This window comes from Manacus vitellinus, unplaced genomic scaffold (assembly GCF_001715985.3).
Source record: "Manacus vitellinus isolate BGI_N305 unplaced genomic scaffold, ASM171598v3 scaffold_27_pilon, whole genome shotgun sequence".
Taxonomy (NCBI): Eukaryota; Metazoa; Chordata; class Aves; order Passeriformes; family Pipridae; genus Manacus; species Manacus vitellinus.
The window spans coordinates 6239943-6257904 of NW_021940039.1; the positions used below are offsets into that span (position 1 = coordinate 6239943).

The 17962-nt window shown below is 46.7% G+C and overlaps 1 protein-coding gene across 1 annotated transcript in view; it reads right to left on the reverse strand.

Annotated features, from left to right (window-relative positions):
* Positions 1 to 16890, reverse strand: part of FAM102A (family with sequence similarity 102 member A) — a 36471-nt gene extending 19581 nt beyond the window's left edge. Inside the window, exon 1 of the mRNA XM_008920117.3 lies at positions 16124 to 16890. Coding sequence (XP_008918365.1) covers positions 16124 to 16269 — 146 coding nt within the window. The 5' untranslated portion in view covers positions 16270 to 16890. The remainder of the gene's footprint in view (positions 1 to 16123) is intronic.
* Between the last annotated feature and the right edge of the window lie 1072 nt (positions 16891 to 17962).

Sequence of the window (17962 nt, forward strand, 5' to 3'; positions counted from 1 at the left end):
GGTGGTGAGGGCTGCACCGAGAGGCGTTTCCTTCCATCCTAATCACAAGGCAACTAAAAGTGAAGCAGAAACTCACAGCTTAAAACCAGAAGTGTCTAATTTTAAGTTTTACTCTGTATTTGGAGAGCCAGAAATAGTTCAGACCAATGCCTGGTACCAGGTGCCAATTCAGTGGGTCTTCTTCAGAAGTTTTATTTTAAAAAAGGCTGCCTGGACCATTTTGCAAGAAGACTCCCAGAAGGCTGAATCCCTGCCAAGCTAAGCTTTGCCCTCTTCTGACTTGAGACTTATTCAAAGCTGTGTAATTACTCTTCAAGACCTAAATATATCTCCTCAGAATAAACTGATGCAACCCTGTGGCAGCTTTTGTGGAAAGTGGAGTTTCAGAAGGAGCTTCTTGGGTCTTCCAACCCTGGAGCTGCTCATCTACCTCCAGCTCTGTGACCAGTCAGAGGAACAGTATTTTGCATCTCTTATCCACCATCCTACCCCCTGAAAGAAGGTTTACCAGAAAAAGAGCAGTTGGGAGATGTTTCACCATAGCATTGTGTGAATCCAAGTAATGGGAACCACGCACAGCAGGAACCCAACACTTTACCTGCTTTTAGAGGAGCAGCAGTGAGCTTGGTGAAGCCTCCAAGGCCTCTTTGTGTTCAGATCTCACACACAGCTCTGGAGACAGGTAGAAGAACACACGAGGAACAGATTTTAAAGAGGAGCTGTTTACCAACTGTGATTTTAGTGCCGTGGACAGAATAGCACTGTTCCAGAAAGCCACAAAGCTCCCTATGAATCCAAGCTGGCTAAAGCAAACACTTCTAGAAAAAGGCCATGTATATGACCCGTGCTATCTTGGGCTCCCTCTCTCCCACATGAAAACCTAGCTAATGAAACACTAGAACAGAGATTAAAACTTCTATTTACAGACTGAGGGCTGAGTTGTGCCCAACTGGGTATCAAGCTTCCAATGCACCACTCGCTGAAACACTTTTGCCTTGCTGAAGCACTTAGGAAAGCTGATGTCTCACCTTTACTTTATGGCAGTTGTCACATGTAAGACAGTGTGTCATAAAAAGGCCACAGCCTTACTGGGAGGGCAATGACAGCAAAAAATAGCTTTTTAATGCTGAATGTTTCAGTAGAGCAGCGTGTCTCAGTCTGACATTTCGTGCACGGGAGCAGATGTGGGAAAACCTCAGGCTAAATGAGACAGTAGATAGATAAGCACACATACAGAGCTTCTTATTCAGATTTTCTCCTCCTCTTCTACACAAAGGGGAAGGGTAAGCCTTCCTATTTCTGATGGTCAGTCCACATGCTCGCTGTCCCCCCTCTGAGATGTGGATCTGTGTCAGAGCCTTCAAGCAGAACTAATCCTCCTGCTCACTCGCTCTGCATCCTCCTCACTGGTTCACCACTGCAGCAGGAGTAGCAGCAGCTCATCTGATAAGGCACAGGAAAGATAAAACCATTTCACAGAGGCCACCAAGCCAACTCCCAGCTCAGATTCTTTTAAGTGCAATGGGTTGAAGAGCAGCCCTTGAAGGGCCCTGACACACCAGCAGTGAGTCTTTTGGGGAGGAAGGTAACACAACTTCAGCAATGCAGGTACAATCCCCTCAATCACAGAGGGGGACAAAGAAACAAAAAATCCAGTTATTTCAGCAGGTTGCACATGAAGGGCATCTTCTACAGCATTTCTTTACACAGCTCTCTTTCAGCTGCAGAGACCACCCTAAGAACAGTCTCATCTATTCCCCAGTCCTCCCACAGGCTCAATTAGAGCAGGATCACTGACACTCCCTTAGCTTGGCAAAGCCTGTGTTATGGTCTAGAGAAGACAGTTACTATTTTAACCAGGTTTTCTAGTGCAAAGCTGTAAGAAAAACCATTGGTAAGGGCAAGGAAAATTCCCTGAAAAGCCTGTTTCAAAACTGACTTTCTAAGATGCTCAGGAACCAATATTCACACCCCAGCATTCACAGCACACCAAAATATATTCCATCCTACCAACACAGCAGGTTGTGCTACAAAAACAGGGCCTGATCACTGCCTATAAAACACAGAAATTACAAATGTGGGTGAATCTACATATATAATAGAAAGCAAGCCCTCATTTAGCCATTAGCTGGTTTAGATATAGGATCCAAAATCTGCAGGTATCCCCAAATAATGGGCTTAGGACAGGGCACTTCACATGTTATAAAATTAAAATGCAGCTCTGAGGCTTTGCCATCCAGATGCCTGGCAAGAAAAAGGAGAGAAATCCACAATGAGCAAGATGCACCGTGGACAGATAGCACAGGAATGGGTCACATCAGTAAAAGCTTAGAGCTGCCATAATCCATTTTATTTTGTTGTCAAGCTCATACACAGGCAGAAAAGCAGAAGCAAACATGATGCAGTAACAAGTGCTGGGAAGCTCAATGGAAATGTATCCCAAGAATGAGAGGTGACACACCATATTCCTTGGGGAACATCACACAGGATCATAAAACCCAGCTGGATACACAATGCGTGAAATCCAAGGCATCCATCCAACCTGGAGGAGGAGAAATGCTTTACAGCAAGTTTACATGGAGGGGTTTTGCCTTCCCTGAGCAGAAGCAGAGCAAGGGCTGCACAGAGCTCCCCACAATAAAGTTACTCTGTGCCTGAGCTTACATCACTGAGCAGAACAACTGCCAACCCCAGGAGCTGGACGTCTCCCCCTCTGCAAACAACCCCGTATTCTCCAGCTGACAAGTGCTGGTTGTTGTGCAGGAGACACGAGCAGTTATGATGGAAAAATGGCTCAGAGACAGATGATGCAGCCTGTGTCACTGAGAGAACTGAGCAAGCCTTTGTCATTTGAAACAAGTCTTATTTGGATGTTAAAGCGCTGCAAGTGTTTTAAGCAAGGGTTCGGCAGTAAAGTCACCACATCTACCACCTGCTTGCAAAATTAACTTCTGAATTCCCAGCAGACCCATTCCAATGGCCCATGATGGAGAGGGACACCTACCCACACCTCCCTCTTGGCATCAGCTTACAGCCATTTAATTCTTCATTTGCACTACACCAGTCACATATATGGGCTCTCCAAATGCCAAATGTGAACAACAACGCTTTAAGAACGAAGCAGTCACATGACCCAGCATTTTTTGGAGGGAACATGAACCCTCCAAAAATTTCTGAAGGGTTTCATCATGCTATGTCCCACAGTCTCACACCAGGAGATGGACATACATCCACTCCTGCTGTTCACTGGCAGCTGGGGAAGCGGGGGAAGAGTGAACAGGGAAGGAAGAGTAGGGGAAAGTCAGCTCAGAAAACCAGATTCCGCTGATGCAGTTAACAGCACAGCCTGCATAATCCTTATTTGACTGTACATGAGACAAATACAGGAAAAAGGATTAATGGCAAATGCACAGGAAAGAAAAAAGCTAATGCAAGAAACCTCAGCCACAGCTGAGAAACCAAGGTAAGGAGCAGTCAAGCTTCACTGGGGGACAGGGGACGATGACGACAGCACCAAGTATGTCAAAAGCAGGCGAGGAAAGAACTGGAGCAAAAACAACCAGGCGAGCATGGAATGAAAAACAGGATTCAAAGAATGATTTAGAAATCCTCCTTAGGAATAAGCTGGTATCTACCAGGCAAGGGATTGACTTTTTATGGTTTTAACCTCATTTCCAGAAGAAGCCTATTTCCGTAAAGCTTTTGAACTGCATGTTACAGTTCCCTCCAAGGCAGTGATCAATCTTGATAAAGGTCCATCAGTACAAGCCAGGGAGTGATAATACCTCCTGGAAAACTGGGGTGGCAGTCAGTCAATCACCAGTAGAAAAGCCTCGAGCATCAGCATTCCTAGTTGTGTATTAACAGCTTCTTTGAAAGTAATTCAGTTATGTCTGGACTCCAGTCACGCGCACCCAGACACGTGTCTTTTATAAGTGACAGACATGAAATGCTGCACCTCATGCACAATGTCCCATAGGCAAGAGTTTTCCAGTGCAGTTCATCCCATGTACTCCAGATCACTGTATTGGGCAGCCAAACTCTCCAGTACATCCAGGGCTTTTAAAACCTTTGGGGGTTATTCTAGAAAAAAATATTTCCAATCATTCCTTGTATCTAAATCTTAAAACCTTTAATCTCCTCCTAACATGAACTATGTTAAAAATACTAAAAGAAACAATGGAGGTTACTAAAAAATTGCGCTCAGCTGGTGACTGAGTGCTACAGCAGAAGTTGCATAAAGAAATAAAAATTGTGCCAAATGGAGAAAAAAAAAAGTCAGAAAAATGACCCTTTAAAACTTAAGCTATAGAACAAGTCAGATGAGTTGAACAAGGGTGGAGCAGGGAGAAGGCATGGGGAAATAATTCTAACAGACTCAGCTGCAAAGCAGCGAGGGACAATACAAGGCGCTGTGCAGATGGGACATGCCCAGCAGAGCCACTGTGCTTTGAGGTATTTGTAATTTACAGTCTGTCATCTCAAAGCAAAGAAGAAAAGCTGGACATCAGGAAAACAAGGCCAAGAAGGGAGTGTAAGAGCAAATGCTGTGCAATACATCTACTGTTACACACTGTGCTGAAGGTAGACCAACACAGAGCAGCACATATCCAAGGACTTCTTGCCACATCTACAGAGCACAAGCTCCTTTTGGTCTGAGGCCAGGGATGTGTGCCAGGAGCAAAAACATCACAAGCAAAGAACCACCAAACTCTTTAGTGCAGAGAATGGAATAACTGGATAGATGACTCAGTCACTAGGGCACAAGTCTGTAATAACGTACGTATTGAACGCTGAAAGACGCATTTGCTTTTTTTGAACTCCGATCATGCACTGAGTCACCACACCGACTCCTACTTCTATTGTTCCGATAGACTACGTTGGGGCTGGATTAGCCAAGAGCAAGCCATGTGCCAGGCTGCCCAGCCCACCACCAGTGCTTTCCTCTCTTAAGCAAATTCACAAGGATTTCAGTTCCAGAAGAAACAAGAGCAGGTCTGCACTGGATTCCACTTGAGTCTGCCCAGGTCACCACCAGCTACCTTGCTGAGGTTGTTGTGTGCTGGTGCTGCCTTCTCCAGCCTGTCCCAGATGTGCTGTCCCAGCCCCAGACTGGGCTACCCTGCAGTTCACGCCCAGCACGCTTTGAAGAACTTGTCTAACTCTGGGCATAAACACCTTTCAGATCTAACGTTCCACAACTGCAACCTCTGAACAATCAAAAGTGCTCAGTGCATAAAACAGGTATGGGGACAAACTTAACTAAGGTACTGCTTATGAACTCTTACCTGCACCTCCAGCCAAGCCAGCTGGAGTTACAGGGGCATGAGCAAACCCCAAGCTGAGAGACTTCCATGCTACTGGGGGGTTGAGGGGTGTTCAGGCTCATTACCAACTCACTTGCACAGTAAAACCCACAAAAGTTAAAAGAGCGGGGGGAAAATCCCAACTCTTCCAAGGGTTTGTTGGCCCTTTGGACAAAGCACGATTCAAATTTCCCCTCTGGTTCTAACAGATGGTGGAATCAAAGTTTCATAAGGTCCCAAATGCTTCAGAAAACCTCTAAGGTTTGTTCTGTACAGACGCTTACAAGATTAAGGTGGAATAATCCACCACATTTCAGAGTCAAAACATGTTTCTGTATCACACTGTAGCTTTTCTAGAAAGCCTTTTCACTTCTGGCAGACCACAGATGTAAAATGAAGACACACTGATTATCCGTTGCTGGTGTATTTATAAACTTTCTTCATCCCCTAAGTGCTAGCTGTCATTCTGAGAGATTCCAGATTTGCCTTTTGCTGACCAAATTTAAATTCCCAGTGAAGAAAGACAGCAACATAAACTCCATCAAGGAGAACTCTGATAATGTCCCCACTACACAGGGCACAAGACATGGCTACAACTCCCTGATACAAGAAAGCTGTGTTTCAAAACAAGATGCTCTTATGAAGAAAAAAAGCTATTTATGAAAAAAACAAACACTCTACCTTTCAAAATCAAAAGAAATCCACACATGCCCCCTAAGATGAGAAAAATCAAGATGTGGGTCAGCTCAATACTTCAAGGCTTTGCTGAGATAGTAAATCTGGCAAATAAAACCCTGAAGGGAATCAACACAAGACTAGGAACAACATTCCTAATGCAAGTGATGTAGAGAGACAAATCCTTTTGCCTCCAAGGCAGATTTATGGCACGTGAAAACACACTGATGCCAGAATAATTAAGCGACTTTTTTTTGCCAATATCAACCCTGTTTCAACCAGGAGAGTTTGCCAGAGAAGTCTTTATAGTGCAAATTAACCTGCACATGAGGCCAAGCTCATTTCTGGAATAATTTCATTAACACCGTGTGATGTAACATCACTGCAATTTGGCTCGAACATGCTGAAGAGCCCTCCAGTAAATAAGCTGCCTCAAGTCAACCCCGGTGCTAAAAGTAGGTTTAGTTACCCAAGAGGTAACACCCTACCATGCTCAGACATGTTTCCCTGTGAGTCACTTCTATACAGTGCATGTTTACTCAAAACAAACGCAACAGTCCAGGAGAAAGCCCTTTATGTGTTAACAGCAGCTTTTCCACTCCACAATGAACACAGGTGCTTTACCACGGCTCCTTTATAAAGGCACCATTCAGCAGCACAAACCAGACCACTGGCTAGTGAGACAAGTTCCAAACACATTCCCCCTGGATGTCCCCTCCATCGATATCTATCGCTGTCGGGGTTTATCAGCAAAAAGGCCACTCAGCAGGAGAGGTTTGCAAATGAGAAGAGGCTGCTGAGAAAAGCCTGTGCCCCCTGACTCATCTCCGTACTGCTGGTGACGGGCTTGGACTTCTAAACTCTGCCTCTCCCAACAATCTCTTCCCTTCTGCCCCAGCTGGGGAGTGTCAGAACTGGTGTTATGCCAGACTGACAGAGCCAGCAAGAGGGGAGAGAAAAGGGTCTGAGACAGAGCAGTTAGAGCTGCTTTTGCTCCTCTGGAGCCACAGCTGCAGAAAAACAATTTCCTAAGAGCAACCAATATCTCATGATGCAACTTGTCCTAATCAGAGAAATGTAATTTCATAAATTACATCTTGGTTAAAAGCAGAATAGGGAAGAGCTCTGCATTTTGCAGCAGCAGTCAGTGCTGGTTAAGCCCCTGGGAGATGTCAGCACAGGCTCCCACTGCCAGGAGCAGGTTTCTGTGGATCAGAGAGCCTTTACCTCCTCTGTGGCTGTCACCACAAGTTGTATTCCAACACACTCCCTTGATTCTCCCCTACTGAGAGCAAATGACATTGGAGATGTGCTTGCATTACTTTTGGAGGGAAAACAACATGCAGGTTTGTTTTGACAGAACAGACACACTTGTACTTATAGCAGGAAAAGGCATTGCTACAAAAATACATCAGAAATGGACCTTAAAGAGAACAGCAGCCAGAGTATGATCAGCTACTCCCTGTACAGCACAAAAAGAGTGTTCAACAGAGCAGAACAGCAGCAAATGACAGAAACAGTTGTAGGAAATACACTCCCCCTCCACAGCACAGAGTTTCCCTTGCAGCAGGAGCACTGCAGGCTGCTGAAGGTACAAAATGAGCAGTGCTGCACTTGAAAGGAATTCAACATTTATGCAGATGCCTTGTGTTACCAGAACAGGCCACTGACAGAAGCCAGGAAAAGAGCTTTCCAACAGAGGGGTTACTGCATAATTAATCTGTAACAGAGGCAAGCAGACTACCTCTGCAGAGCCCTTATTGCTTAGCCTGGAAACAGGACGCTGCACTAGCTGGGGCTGACGGGTACAGCAAGTCTTTGTCAAGTGGGAATGGTATTGCTCCGTTCCAGGGCAATGGAGCATTAACAGTTCTGGAAAAATTGCTGAATTATAAATATCCTACATGCCTCCCTCATATTCTTTGATATGGAGGCACAGGGAGGATGGGAAGAACAGGAAGTAGCAGGAGAAAAAAGCATGATGAAAACACAATCAAGCTGAAAACCCTCTCCCCAGCCTGGACAGATGCAAACAAAAATCCACTGAACACCACTATACCACACCCAACCTCACCTTTGCTGTTGCAAAGCACAGATAACGCCTCAAAGAATCTGACAGAAGGCTGGGGAAAAAAAAAAAAGAACTAATTTTCTATGTCTGAGTTTTTCCAGGCAACCCTTTCCCTCCTCCTCTCTTGGCCATTTGTGTTTTTAATTTGATGAGCAATATTACCCCTTAAAGAGTGGAAACAGAAGTGACTGGACAGAGAACAAGATGGTTGGAAAACTTTTTCAGGGCTCACTCTGTCCTGCCTGTTTTGTGCTCCTCACACTCACAGCTTGCATTTCAGGAGGAATGGAAGCTCCACTGACAGGTAGGAGCACAGGAAGGCGTGTGCTGACCAGTCCTTCATGTGGCAGCTGGCTGAGGGAGCCTCTGTTGATCATTAACCCAATACCCATTAGTGAAACATCTTGCCACAGTCATTTCATACAAAGTTTTATTCTGGAAGCAAAATGGAGGTATGTGACTACCTCAAATTGAAACCCTGAGGCCACGTCCCTTTAAGAGGGTTTTCTATTACAGGTTCCTTGAGCTCCTTTTCCATTGCAAAGCCAGACTGGAGAATAGTGCTTGGTAATTTCTGAAAGGCACAGAAAAGATCTGGTACACTGAAAGGTAAGAGATGGAACCTGTATCATTGAAGCAAACATGTAGCTCTAGGAAGCTCCAAAAGAAAGTTTTCTAGCTTTAGTTGCTTATTTCAGAGAGCACATTTCAGGCTAGTTACCAACCACACGCAGGGGTGATGGTTTTGTAGGTCTCTAAAGCTGCATTACTAATTAGTGCTGCAGCTTTCTAGCCCTTCCAGGACCGTAAATCCACACACTCTCTTCCTTCCTCCCTCTCAGTGCTTTCAGGGTTCATTTCTTATTTAAAATACAGCATACAGCTGTAAAAGTATTTTTAGCTTCAGTTCCATCTCCTACTACAACATGAGACTTCTTTCAAGGCCTTCTCTCACCAGTGAAGTAGGATAAATCCAGCTAAAGGAAAGGCTTAATCCTGCTCTCTTGCCAGCTCAGCTACTTTCCATCCTCAGGGAGTGCAGCCCCTATACAGACTGTATATGCTACTGGTAATCTGGAGCATCCTGTCTCTTCCACACTTGCCTCCTCCCAGTCCTTTAGTCTCCATGTGCTTCCTCTGCATTTTCTTCCTCATCCCCATAACTCCATCCCATCTCCTCATCTTGGCCTTACCAACTGAGCTCACACGGGAGACCCACGGGGAGCACGTGAGAACAACATCCACGGCCGTCAGCGATTTTGAATCCCACACAACAATTGCCTTTCTTGCTCATCAGATTAAGAATACACCAAACAAGAAGGCTGTTCATCCAGTGAACACAGGCACAACTGTTTGTCCAGTGGGAAGTGCTTTTCAAACCCAGGCACTGAAATGAGATGCCGAGTCCCACTGTATGGTACCAGAGGGACCGTGATGCCAAGTCTGGAGTTACGACAGCGAAGTGCATCGTGTCTCCCAGCAAGTGCACTTGGCATAATATGAATAAACTCCAAGGAGAAAAAAAAAAAAAAAAGTCTCTAACCCTGCAGAGCAAGCAGCTGGTACTGAGGTGGGCTAACAAATCCTGAAATAACACCTGAAATCATCACCTTTGCAGCACAGATTACTGATACAAAGTCACAGAATGCTATAGAAGAAATGGGCAGATCCAGATGTTGGTCCAGGCTACTCCTAAAGGCTTCTAGTTTAATCTACAACAACCCACAGCTATGAAATAATTTCAGACCCATTTCAGAGCAGGCTGCAAGTGCAGAACTGGCAGCCCACAGAGGATGCAGAACACATCCTGTTTGAAAAAGGGAGGTCACACACAGAGCCACATCCGCCCATCCTCTCACGGATGAGACCCCACAGAGCCACGCTCAGGTGGATGCTGTGAGGCCTCACCATCCCATCCTGACAGATTACACACTTGCCCTGAAGTGAGGGAGGTTTCTGATCTGAGGGACACGCTGGGCTCTTTCCTGAAACACTACCAGATGTAGTTTCCTGCAATAAAATAATAATAAGAAATAAATCTTTACCTGCCTCATTCATCTAGAAACTGGTACCAGAGCAACTTGCCACGGGCAACTTATGGCCTATTAAAATACCAACTGCTGTGCAGCAAGACCACAGGCTGCCGAAGGCACGCATGAATTCCTCAGAAATTCAGCTACAAAGCTAGAGTCAACACTGATGGCAGCTCAAGAGCACAAAGAATAAACAGACTGGAAGCCATTTAGGTTTTTCCCTCTACTTCAGAAATAAATACATGTCTTAAAGGAGGGGGAGGCCACCCTCTTCTACCTCCCCTTGTCCTCAGCCAGAGGTGATGGTACCGTCACCCTGCAAATCAAGGTGGCCAAATCTCCGAGTAGAACATTAATTTTCAGTGAGTAATTTTTTGAGCAAAGGGCTGCCTAAGCCACACAGATAAGGCTGTTGCTAAGAGTCAGCTGTCAAAGCAATGCCAGCTCAGAATCGTCGAGGAGGGGGAAGTTTGAAAGCCGGCTGTATCCAAACGTATTTACTGATGCTGTACACACAGCAGATCGGTTACAGGGCTTTAGATTACAGCTTCTGCTCAACAGAGCAGCCCCTGCCTGAGCCACAGCAGGCAGGGCAGAGCCAGACCATGAACAGAGACTGTTCTTTACTCAACAGGATACAGCGCCCGTGGAAGGAAAGTTTTGACATAATTCTGCCAATCTTGTGACAGGCCCCAGTGTGGTGACAGGAAGAGGCAAGTCTGGCACAAAGCAAATCAACCCACACTGGCTGGGGCAGGTGTAGCTGCCAGAGCCCAGGAAAGGTGACAGAAGCTGCAAACTCAAAGTGCAGCTTAAGACAGTTTGTGCCTGGTTTGTGTGGTGCTCTATCATTTCTGCAGTTCTTCCAACACCCCCAACTTGCCAGAGGTTCCACTTCATCCACTGCTTCTGCTCTCACAACTTGCACCTACGTTTAGCTACACTTCTGGAATGAACCTCCTTTTTCTCATCTTCGCTGTCTCTTTTCTCTGTATTTGTTTCAGAATGCAAGGCACTGCAGGTGCTACAATATTATCTTGAAATAGGGTATGTTTGATTGCAAATCACTTCTAGAGGCTGTGTTCAAATCCCTTCTCCATTAACACCCTGAGCCTATTGCTGAGGCTCTGCCAGGAAGGAAGGATGTTAGTGTGTGAAACAGCTCTGGAACATTAAAACTCACTCTCTTGATCTGTGTATTAGGAATATATGTATGCACAGGGAAGGTCTACATTTTCAGACATGTTTGCAATAAAAGTATTTTTAAAATGTGTTGTCACACCCCATGCCCTAGCAGAGGATAGAGCCTATTGTCCTAAAATATGGGACTGGGAGAACGGTTTAAAGCCACAACCAAGTTCTTTGCTCTACTAAACCAGAGCAATTGCACTGGAATCAAGAGGCAGAACTCAGCCAGCGATCTCCTCCTTTCACTACAGTTTTCTTCCCTCTTGAGGACTCTAGAAGAAACTATTTAGTTACCTAATCTTTGTTTTAAGGCAGACAGTGGTGAAGATTCACATTTCAACCGGGTTGAATCAGTCCTTCAGTCTCTGATTACACAAACAGTTAACGATTTTCCAGTCTGAAAAAGTCAAACACTATGAACCTAATTACCTGAAGGATCCTGTAACATCAGGCACAATGACTATTTATGTGAAGACAGTGAAGTAGCTGATTTAACTCTCACCACCAAGAGCCAAATTCTGGAGGTGGCACGACTTGCACCTCCCTTCACAAAGGTTTCTGAATCACCAAGCCCTGTGTTAGCAGGGCAATGCTTCTCCCTTTTATTTATGTGAAAAAGTTGTGTGTATCACCACGGTATAACAATGCTTTGCATCCCACCAGCTGCCAAAAGCAAGTAGCTTCAGGTCATTTGTGCCCACACAAGGATGACAGAGCCACACTCACACAAAAGCTGACCTCAGTCCACAGGGAGCTGTCAGTGTGGTGCCTTCCCAAATACCAGCATTTCCTTTGGCTTTTTGGATGCAGCTTTACACCCCCAAAAAATAAAGTTTGCAGTGCAGGAAGTGGCCTTTCATACTGACTCAAAAATTGCAAGGCTAAGAACATTCTGGGTTCAGGCTGCAGCACTGACATACTTGGGAGGTCAGACCACCCCAACAGGGTCAGCTCTTCCCAGATCAAGCCTGCGTGGAAGCAGGGCTGGGTCGCAGGAGACAAGCCACATTCCTTAGTTAGAACTGCTGCAGGAGTGGCAGGATCACAAATTCAAGCTGAAATGCTGCATATGCTTAGAAAAGCATGGTCTCAAAGGAAATACACTCTGAGGTGCCTTCAGAAGACAATAAGGAAGGTGGGAAATGCCCTCAGAGTTGCTCAACTCATGCAAAACAGTCTTTCCTCTGAAGTCAGACAGGGGATTTCAGAGCACGATCCCTTCCTTCAAATCCAGAAATACCAGAGTGAAAACTGTTGGCAGGCTAACAGAACAATGTAGGATGAAGTGTCAGGAGTCTGTGGATAACACCTGGCTTTCCACTTCCTTCACATCGTGCACCGGCAACGCTCGCTGCCAACACGCAGCCAGAGATCACTCAGCACCGAGGCACAGAGCATCTGGCTGTCACTCAGCAGGACCAACACTGCAAGCACAGAGCGGGGAATTTAACCAAGTCTTCCTCTTCCAGGATACCCAAAGATGTACATGTGTGTCCTACATCAGCCTGCAGCTTTAGGGCTCTCATCTGGGCACCCAGGCTGCTGCCTGTGCCGGTCGGAAACTCCCCACTGAGCTCGTGGTATCATCTCTCCAGGAACAAAGCTGCACAACCCCCCAAAAAGCTTCAAACTGGTACAAAATGCAGCCGCCCATCTGCTTCACAAAAACGGTTGCCATGAACACATCCCTACTGCTCTGTGCCTGCTATTTTTAAAGGTACTTGGGAGGCAACTGAATTCACTGGCGGTTGTGCTATTTAGGTATCTGGACTAATAATATTCAAGGAATATATTGGCACTTCTCTGTGGGGAAATACAGCATCTGCCTGGTCTACACCTGGCACAGATGCATTTTCAGAAGCCCAGCTTCTGTAATCCAACAGCAAGGTGATAAACCCACAGACAACAGATGCTTTTTGTGCAGAGCACTGTAAAGTGAAACCTGGGAGTTTTATCCTCAGAATTGCCACCACAGTGTAAGAAGAGTTTACAAAGGGAGGGGAAAGGACAAGCAAAAGGATATATAGAGCTATAACTTCAGTCACTTAATCACATGGTTTAATGCAAGGCCTGAGCACGGGAAGCATGGAAAAAGGGTACCTGCTTGCAAGAAAATAACAAAAAAACAAAACCAGAAAACCCAAGAGAGGCAGATCCCCAAAGCTGAATGTGCTGACAGGACCTGGATCTTTTCCAGAGAGCCTTGAATTCCTAAGAATGTTTAGTCTTAATGCATTTCAGACAGGTTCCCCTTCAGCCAGGCTGGGTAGAGGGGGTGTGAGCAGCCTGGGAAGGGAGTCCCAGCCTGGGGTGTGCCCCATCAGACCCACAGCACCAGGCTGTGGCAGGTACGTGCAACCCAGGCTGAACTGGACTTGGGACCAGGACGGGCTGACAGGAGCCAGCAGTAAACCTGTGAGCAGGTCAAATGAACCCTGTGTCACCTGGCAACTCCCTGGGTATATCACAGTCCCACCTCCCGCCACATGCACGAGGTGCCAGGTAAGTTTGCTGCAAATAATGTGAAAAATCCGTCTCTGGAGGTTCTTATATTCTCAGACAACACTTCTCATTCCACACCATAGCTAGAAAAAAAAACGATTTAGTGTGTCCTATGAAGAGTTTGTATACCTACTTCTCCCCTCTGCTTAAAGACTCCAGGTGATGTGGGACACCTTGTTCAGATCAGTTCTCTGAAAACTCATGGTCAGGAAGAGCTCCATCACAGCCACAAACCTCTGATTGCCACAGACCACAGAAGCAGCCCAAATCAATTGCAGAGCAAACACCAGATTTTGTACATAAGCAGCTCATAAGAGATGACCTCCCAGACATCACAACCTCGAACAAAATCGGTTTTGGAAGTGGTTGATTTCAGGGACGAGAAACAATCACAGACCCTAAATAATGTACAGATTTCAAACACGATATGGACACAGCATCTCCTTCACTTTAATCTTTCCCTAGATCCAAAGAGTATCAAAAAATGCGATGGAAATGACTAGATCAGCACAGAGGCATGATCCAGGAGCCTCTCCACATGGTAACTCTTCTCCTCACCATTCCTGGAAATTCATCCCTCCTGAAGTTTCTCTAACTGCAACAGGGAAAATATTTGGAAAAGGTCAAATGACTCAGTGCCACTGAGAGCTGTAACTTTTCAAGCAGGAGCAGGTTTCCATGTGCTTTCAGTTAGAGCCCAGACAGGTTGGGGGAAAGGCAGCAAACCCCCCAGCCCACTTCCTCTTTGCTCATTTTGAAGCAATCAAGCCCAGGGAGAGCAGTTTATGTGTTTGGTTTGAATTACAGATGATTTTGCTGCTGGAACACATCTGCAACGCGCTCTGCTGAGTGAACTGCTGAACCCCAGCCAGCTCAGAAAACAACCCACACGGCTGGCAGCACCAGCAAACCCCAGCAAAGGCTCCCAGAAGCCACTTTCAGAGACAACAGGGAGAGGGAGATGGGCATTTCTCAGCACAGGCTTTTCCCGAGACACCCTCCAGTGCAACTCAGTTTATTGTGACTCCAGGAAGCAGAAGGGTTAATTTCTTTCCAAGTTCACATACTGTTTGAATTCCTTAGATAAGCTGCTTCCACCAAACCCAAGGACCTAGCCCCAGGGGAGAAACACTGTGAGGAAAAGCTTTTTTGACAGACTTTCTTCAAAAGAGAAATTAATTCAAAGTCCATTTTTGGAGGTGTTCCACGCCCACGGTTTCTACAAACTTCAGATGAGGTTGCATCGTGCCTCTGGAAGAAAAACCCAAGCTTTGAGCAATGCCCTACCACTTCTGTTTGCAAGACAAATGTTTTATGCTTGCCCAATAAAATCTCTCCTGAAACGAGAAAGCTCAGCACGCAGCACCACAAAGAGGAAAACCAGCCCAAACCAGACTTTAGCCCTGGGATAAAGCAGTTAACAGCCAGCACAAACTAATCCTGTACCTTTAAAACTGAGCAGTCACTCAGGAAAGCAAAAAAACAAGTTTTGAAAACCACTGAAGGCTTCCTTCACATCTTGAGGCAGAAAGCAAGTCTGGGCTGTTATGGAATTCGTGTTTGCATACTGTTGGTGATAATCTGTGTGCATAGTTAGAAACAAAGCAAGTTTTTATTAGCAATTAGTAGCAAGACTAGGGACAGACCTGCTTGAAGGAGTCAGAGAAACGCCAATACACGATGGCAGAGCCTTGTAACATGTGGAGCAGAACAATCCCAACATGACAGATCACACAGAAAATACTGCTGCTCTAAACTGGGAGATGCAATGGCATCAGTTCAAGGAGATAAACTGGGTCTTTAACACTGACAACTTTGACTCCAGGCAGCAGTTTTCCCTTGCACAGCAATTTGCAATGCAAAGCAAGCTACTTCCACCCTTACCAAGAGCACAAATTCAGAATCAAAGTGGGAGAGCAAAGCTGGGAGGGGTTGATTTGTTTAGATACAGTTTTCTACAGAGTTGAGTTTCAAGTAAGACACAAAGGCAATACAGCACAGGGTCTGAAATAGTGTGTGAGAACTTGGGCAAGGAGAGGGGAAAAATATAAGAGAGGATTTAACCCACAAACCTCAGCCCCTTTCAGGGGAGTGACCTCCCGCTCCCTCCCCTCATCTCTGAAAAATTCAATCCAGCTCGGATCAGCCAACACCACCCAGGTTCAGAGCTCTCCAGCTATGTACTTCCCCCGCTCCAGAGAATGATGTGGCATGTGGGGCCCTACAACAGAACTATTAAAATCCCATCAAGGGGTAAGCAAGTGGTGGCCATATGCTAAACCGCTCAAGGGATGAATAACCAGGGAAAGAAGCAGAGCCAGGCAGCAAGTCTGCAGGGAGGGTCTTACCTGGTAGATAAACTAGCAAAGTCTCCTCCATCCAGCAGCCTAATTTTGCAAAACAGAACCCCATTCACAAAGGGGACGGCAGTCAGCTCTTCTAGAGTGAAACTCGTCTGAAACTTGAATTTCTTCTTCTTCATCAGGAAAGCCATGGGCAAATTCAGCGTGAAAAGCTCAGGAATTCCAAACGAGATCAGGGAGAAGTGGCTCAAAACACACACAGACAAGCAGAAGAAGGACACTCGTTGCAGGAGCACAAGCAGGGAGTAAATTCCAGTTCAGTTACAATGACGGCCCAGCTTCAAACGCACGATTCTCTTCTCTTTGGTGGTCGGATCTGGCTGTGGGATCATCACCACGGCAGGCTTCAGGTGAGCTGGAAGAGGTCAGATTAAATCTCTGCAACATCTCCAAGGGAAAAGGGAGGGAGGGAAGTTGGTCTCAGCTCCAGACCAGCAGGAGCTGTCCCAGTTAGAGGCTGCAGTGCTCTGTCTTCAGCACAACCCCTCCTGAAAGCATCTCTTGTGAGAAGTCATCTCGAGTCCCCAGAGAAGCCTCAAGTCTGCGGGCAGCACATTCAGAGAGCTTCCAGTTTCTATCTCCTCCCCTTGTGCAACTCCTTGATACAGGTCTTCGGGTCAGCCTTTGGGAGGGAAATGAGTAAATTAGTTCCAGCCAGTCTTGGGCTCCTCCTCTTGCTCTAAAACCTGTTTGGATGGGTAATATTCAGTCCAGACTCATTCCAGTCTGAAGAGGTATGGCCCCAATTAGCCTGGCCCCAACATCCTCTTTCCCCTTTTTGCCTAGGGCAAGCTTCAGTGTTGTCATCCCCCTCGTAATTTCTGTTTTGCAAAGCAGCTAATAAAAATCTGCTCTGTTTTCAGCCACCACCTCGAGAAGCAGTTTACAGAGCAAGATCGGTCTGATGTGTAGTCTAACAAGGATAAGGAAAAGCCGTCTCAAGAATGGAAAAATCTGCTTCTTTCCTGCATATCCAACCAGCCCTAAGTGTTAGCACCTGTATCTTACAAATGGAGAAAGCAGCAGAGAGAGAAAACAAGCAGTCTGCTCCAGATTACAGAGCATAACAACCGAATCAGGTCATCTGGCTGCCCAATCACCAGGCCCACTGGGAACGCTGCCTTTCCCCAGCACTGGATCCACATCGAGCCCTGCACGGCTCAGCTTTGGGGCTGGAGATGGGCATTTCGTTACACACCGACACAACACCCAAACCAGGGAGGCAGGAGCTGATCAGCATCCAAAAGGGACAAGGTTATGAACACCAGGCAGTAAACAATCCTCAGGGATTCCAGCAGCTGCCTGAATGTGTGGGTGGTTAAAGCCCCTCGCTGGCTGTGGGTAAACCCAGCCGGCTCTGCCGGAGCTTGGGCACCTCCGCTGTCCTGTGGCATTGCTGTACCCCACCAGTCCCTGCGCCGAGCTGCTCCAGGGCTCATCCTGCCTTCCAGCTCCCTGGACTGTGCACCGGGATGGGGACAGGTCCCAGCCCACCCCCGGACCCTGGGACCACGCACCAGGCTGCAGGGAGGTCACAGCCTGCCCCGGCATCCCGGGGCCATACACTGAGCTGTGCCCAGGTCTCGGCTCGCTGTCTGAGCCTTGCACTGAGCTGTGCCCAGGTCTCGGCTCGCTGTCTGAGCCTTGCACTGAGCTGTGCCCAGGTCTCGGCTCTCTTTCCGAGCCTTGCACTAAGCCGTGCCCAGTCTCAGCTCACCTCCCGCACCTCCGAACCACCGAGTGCCCCGCAGCCCGGTCTCACCGCTCTTCCAGCCCCAGGCGCCAAGCACCGGGGCCGTGCCCAGGCCGTGCCCAGCTCCGACC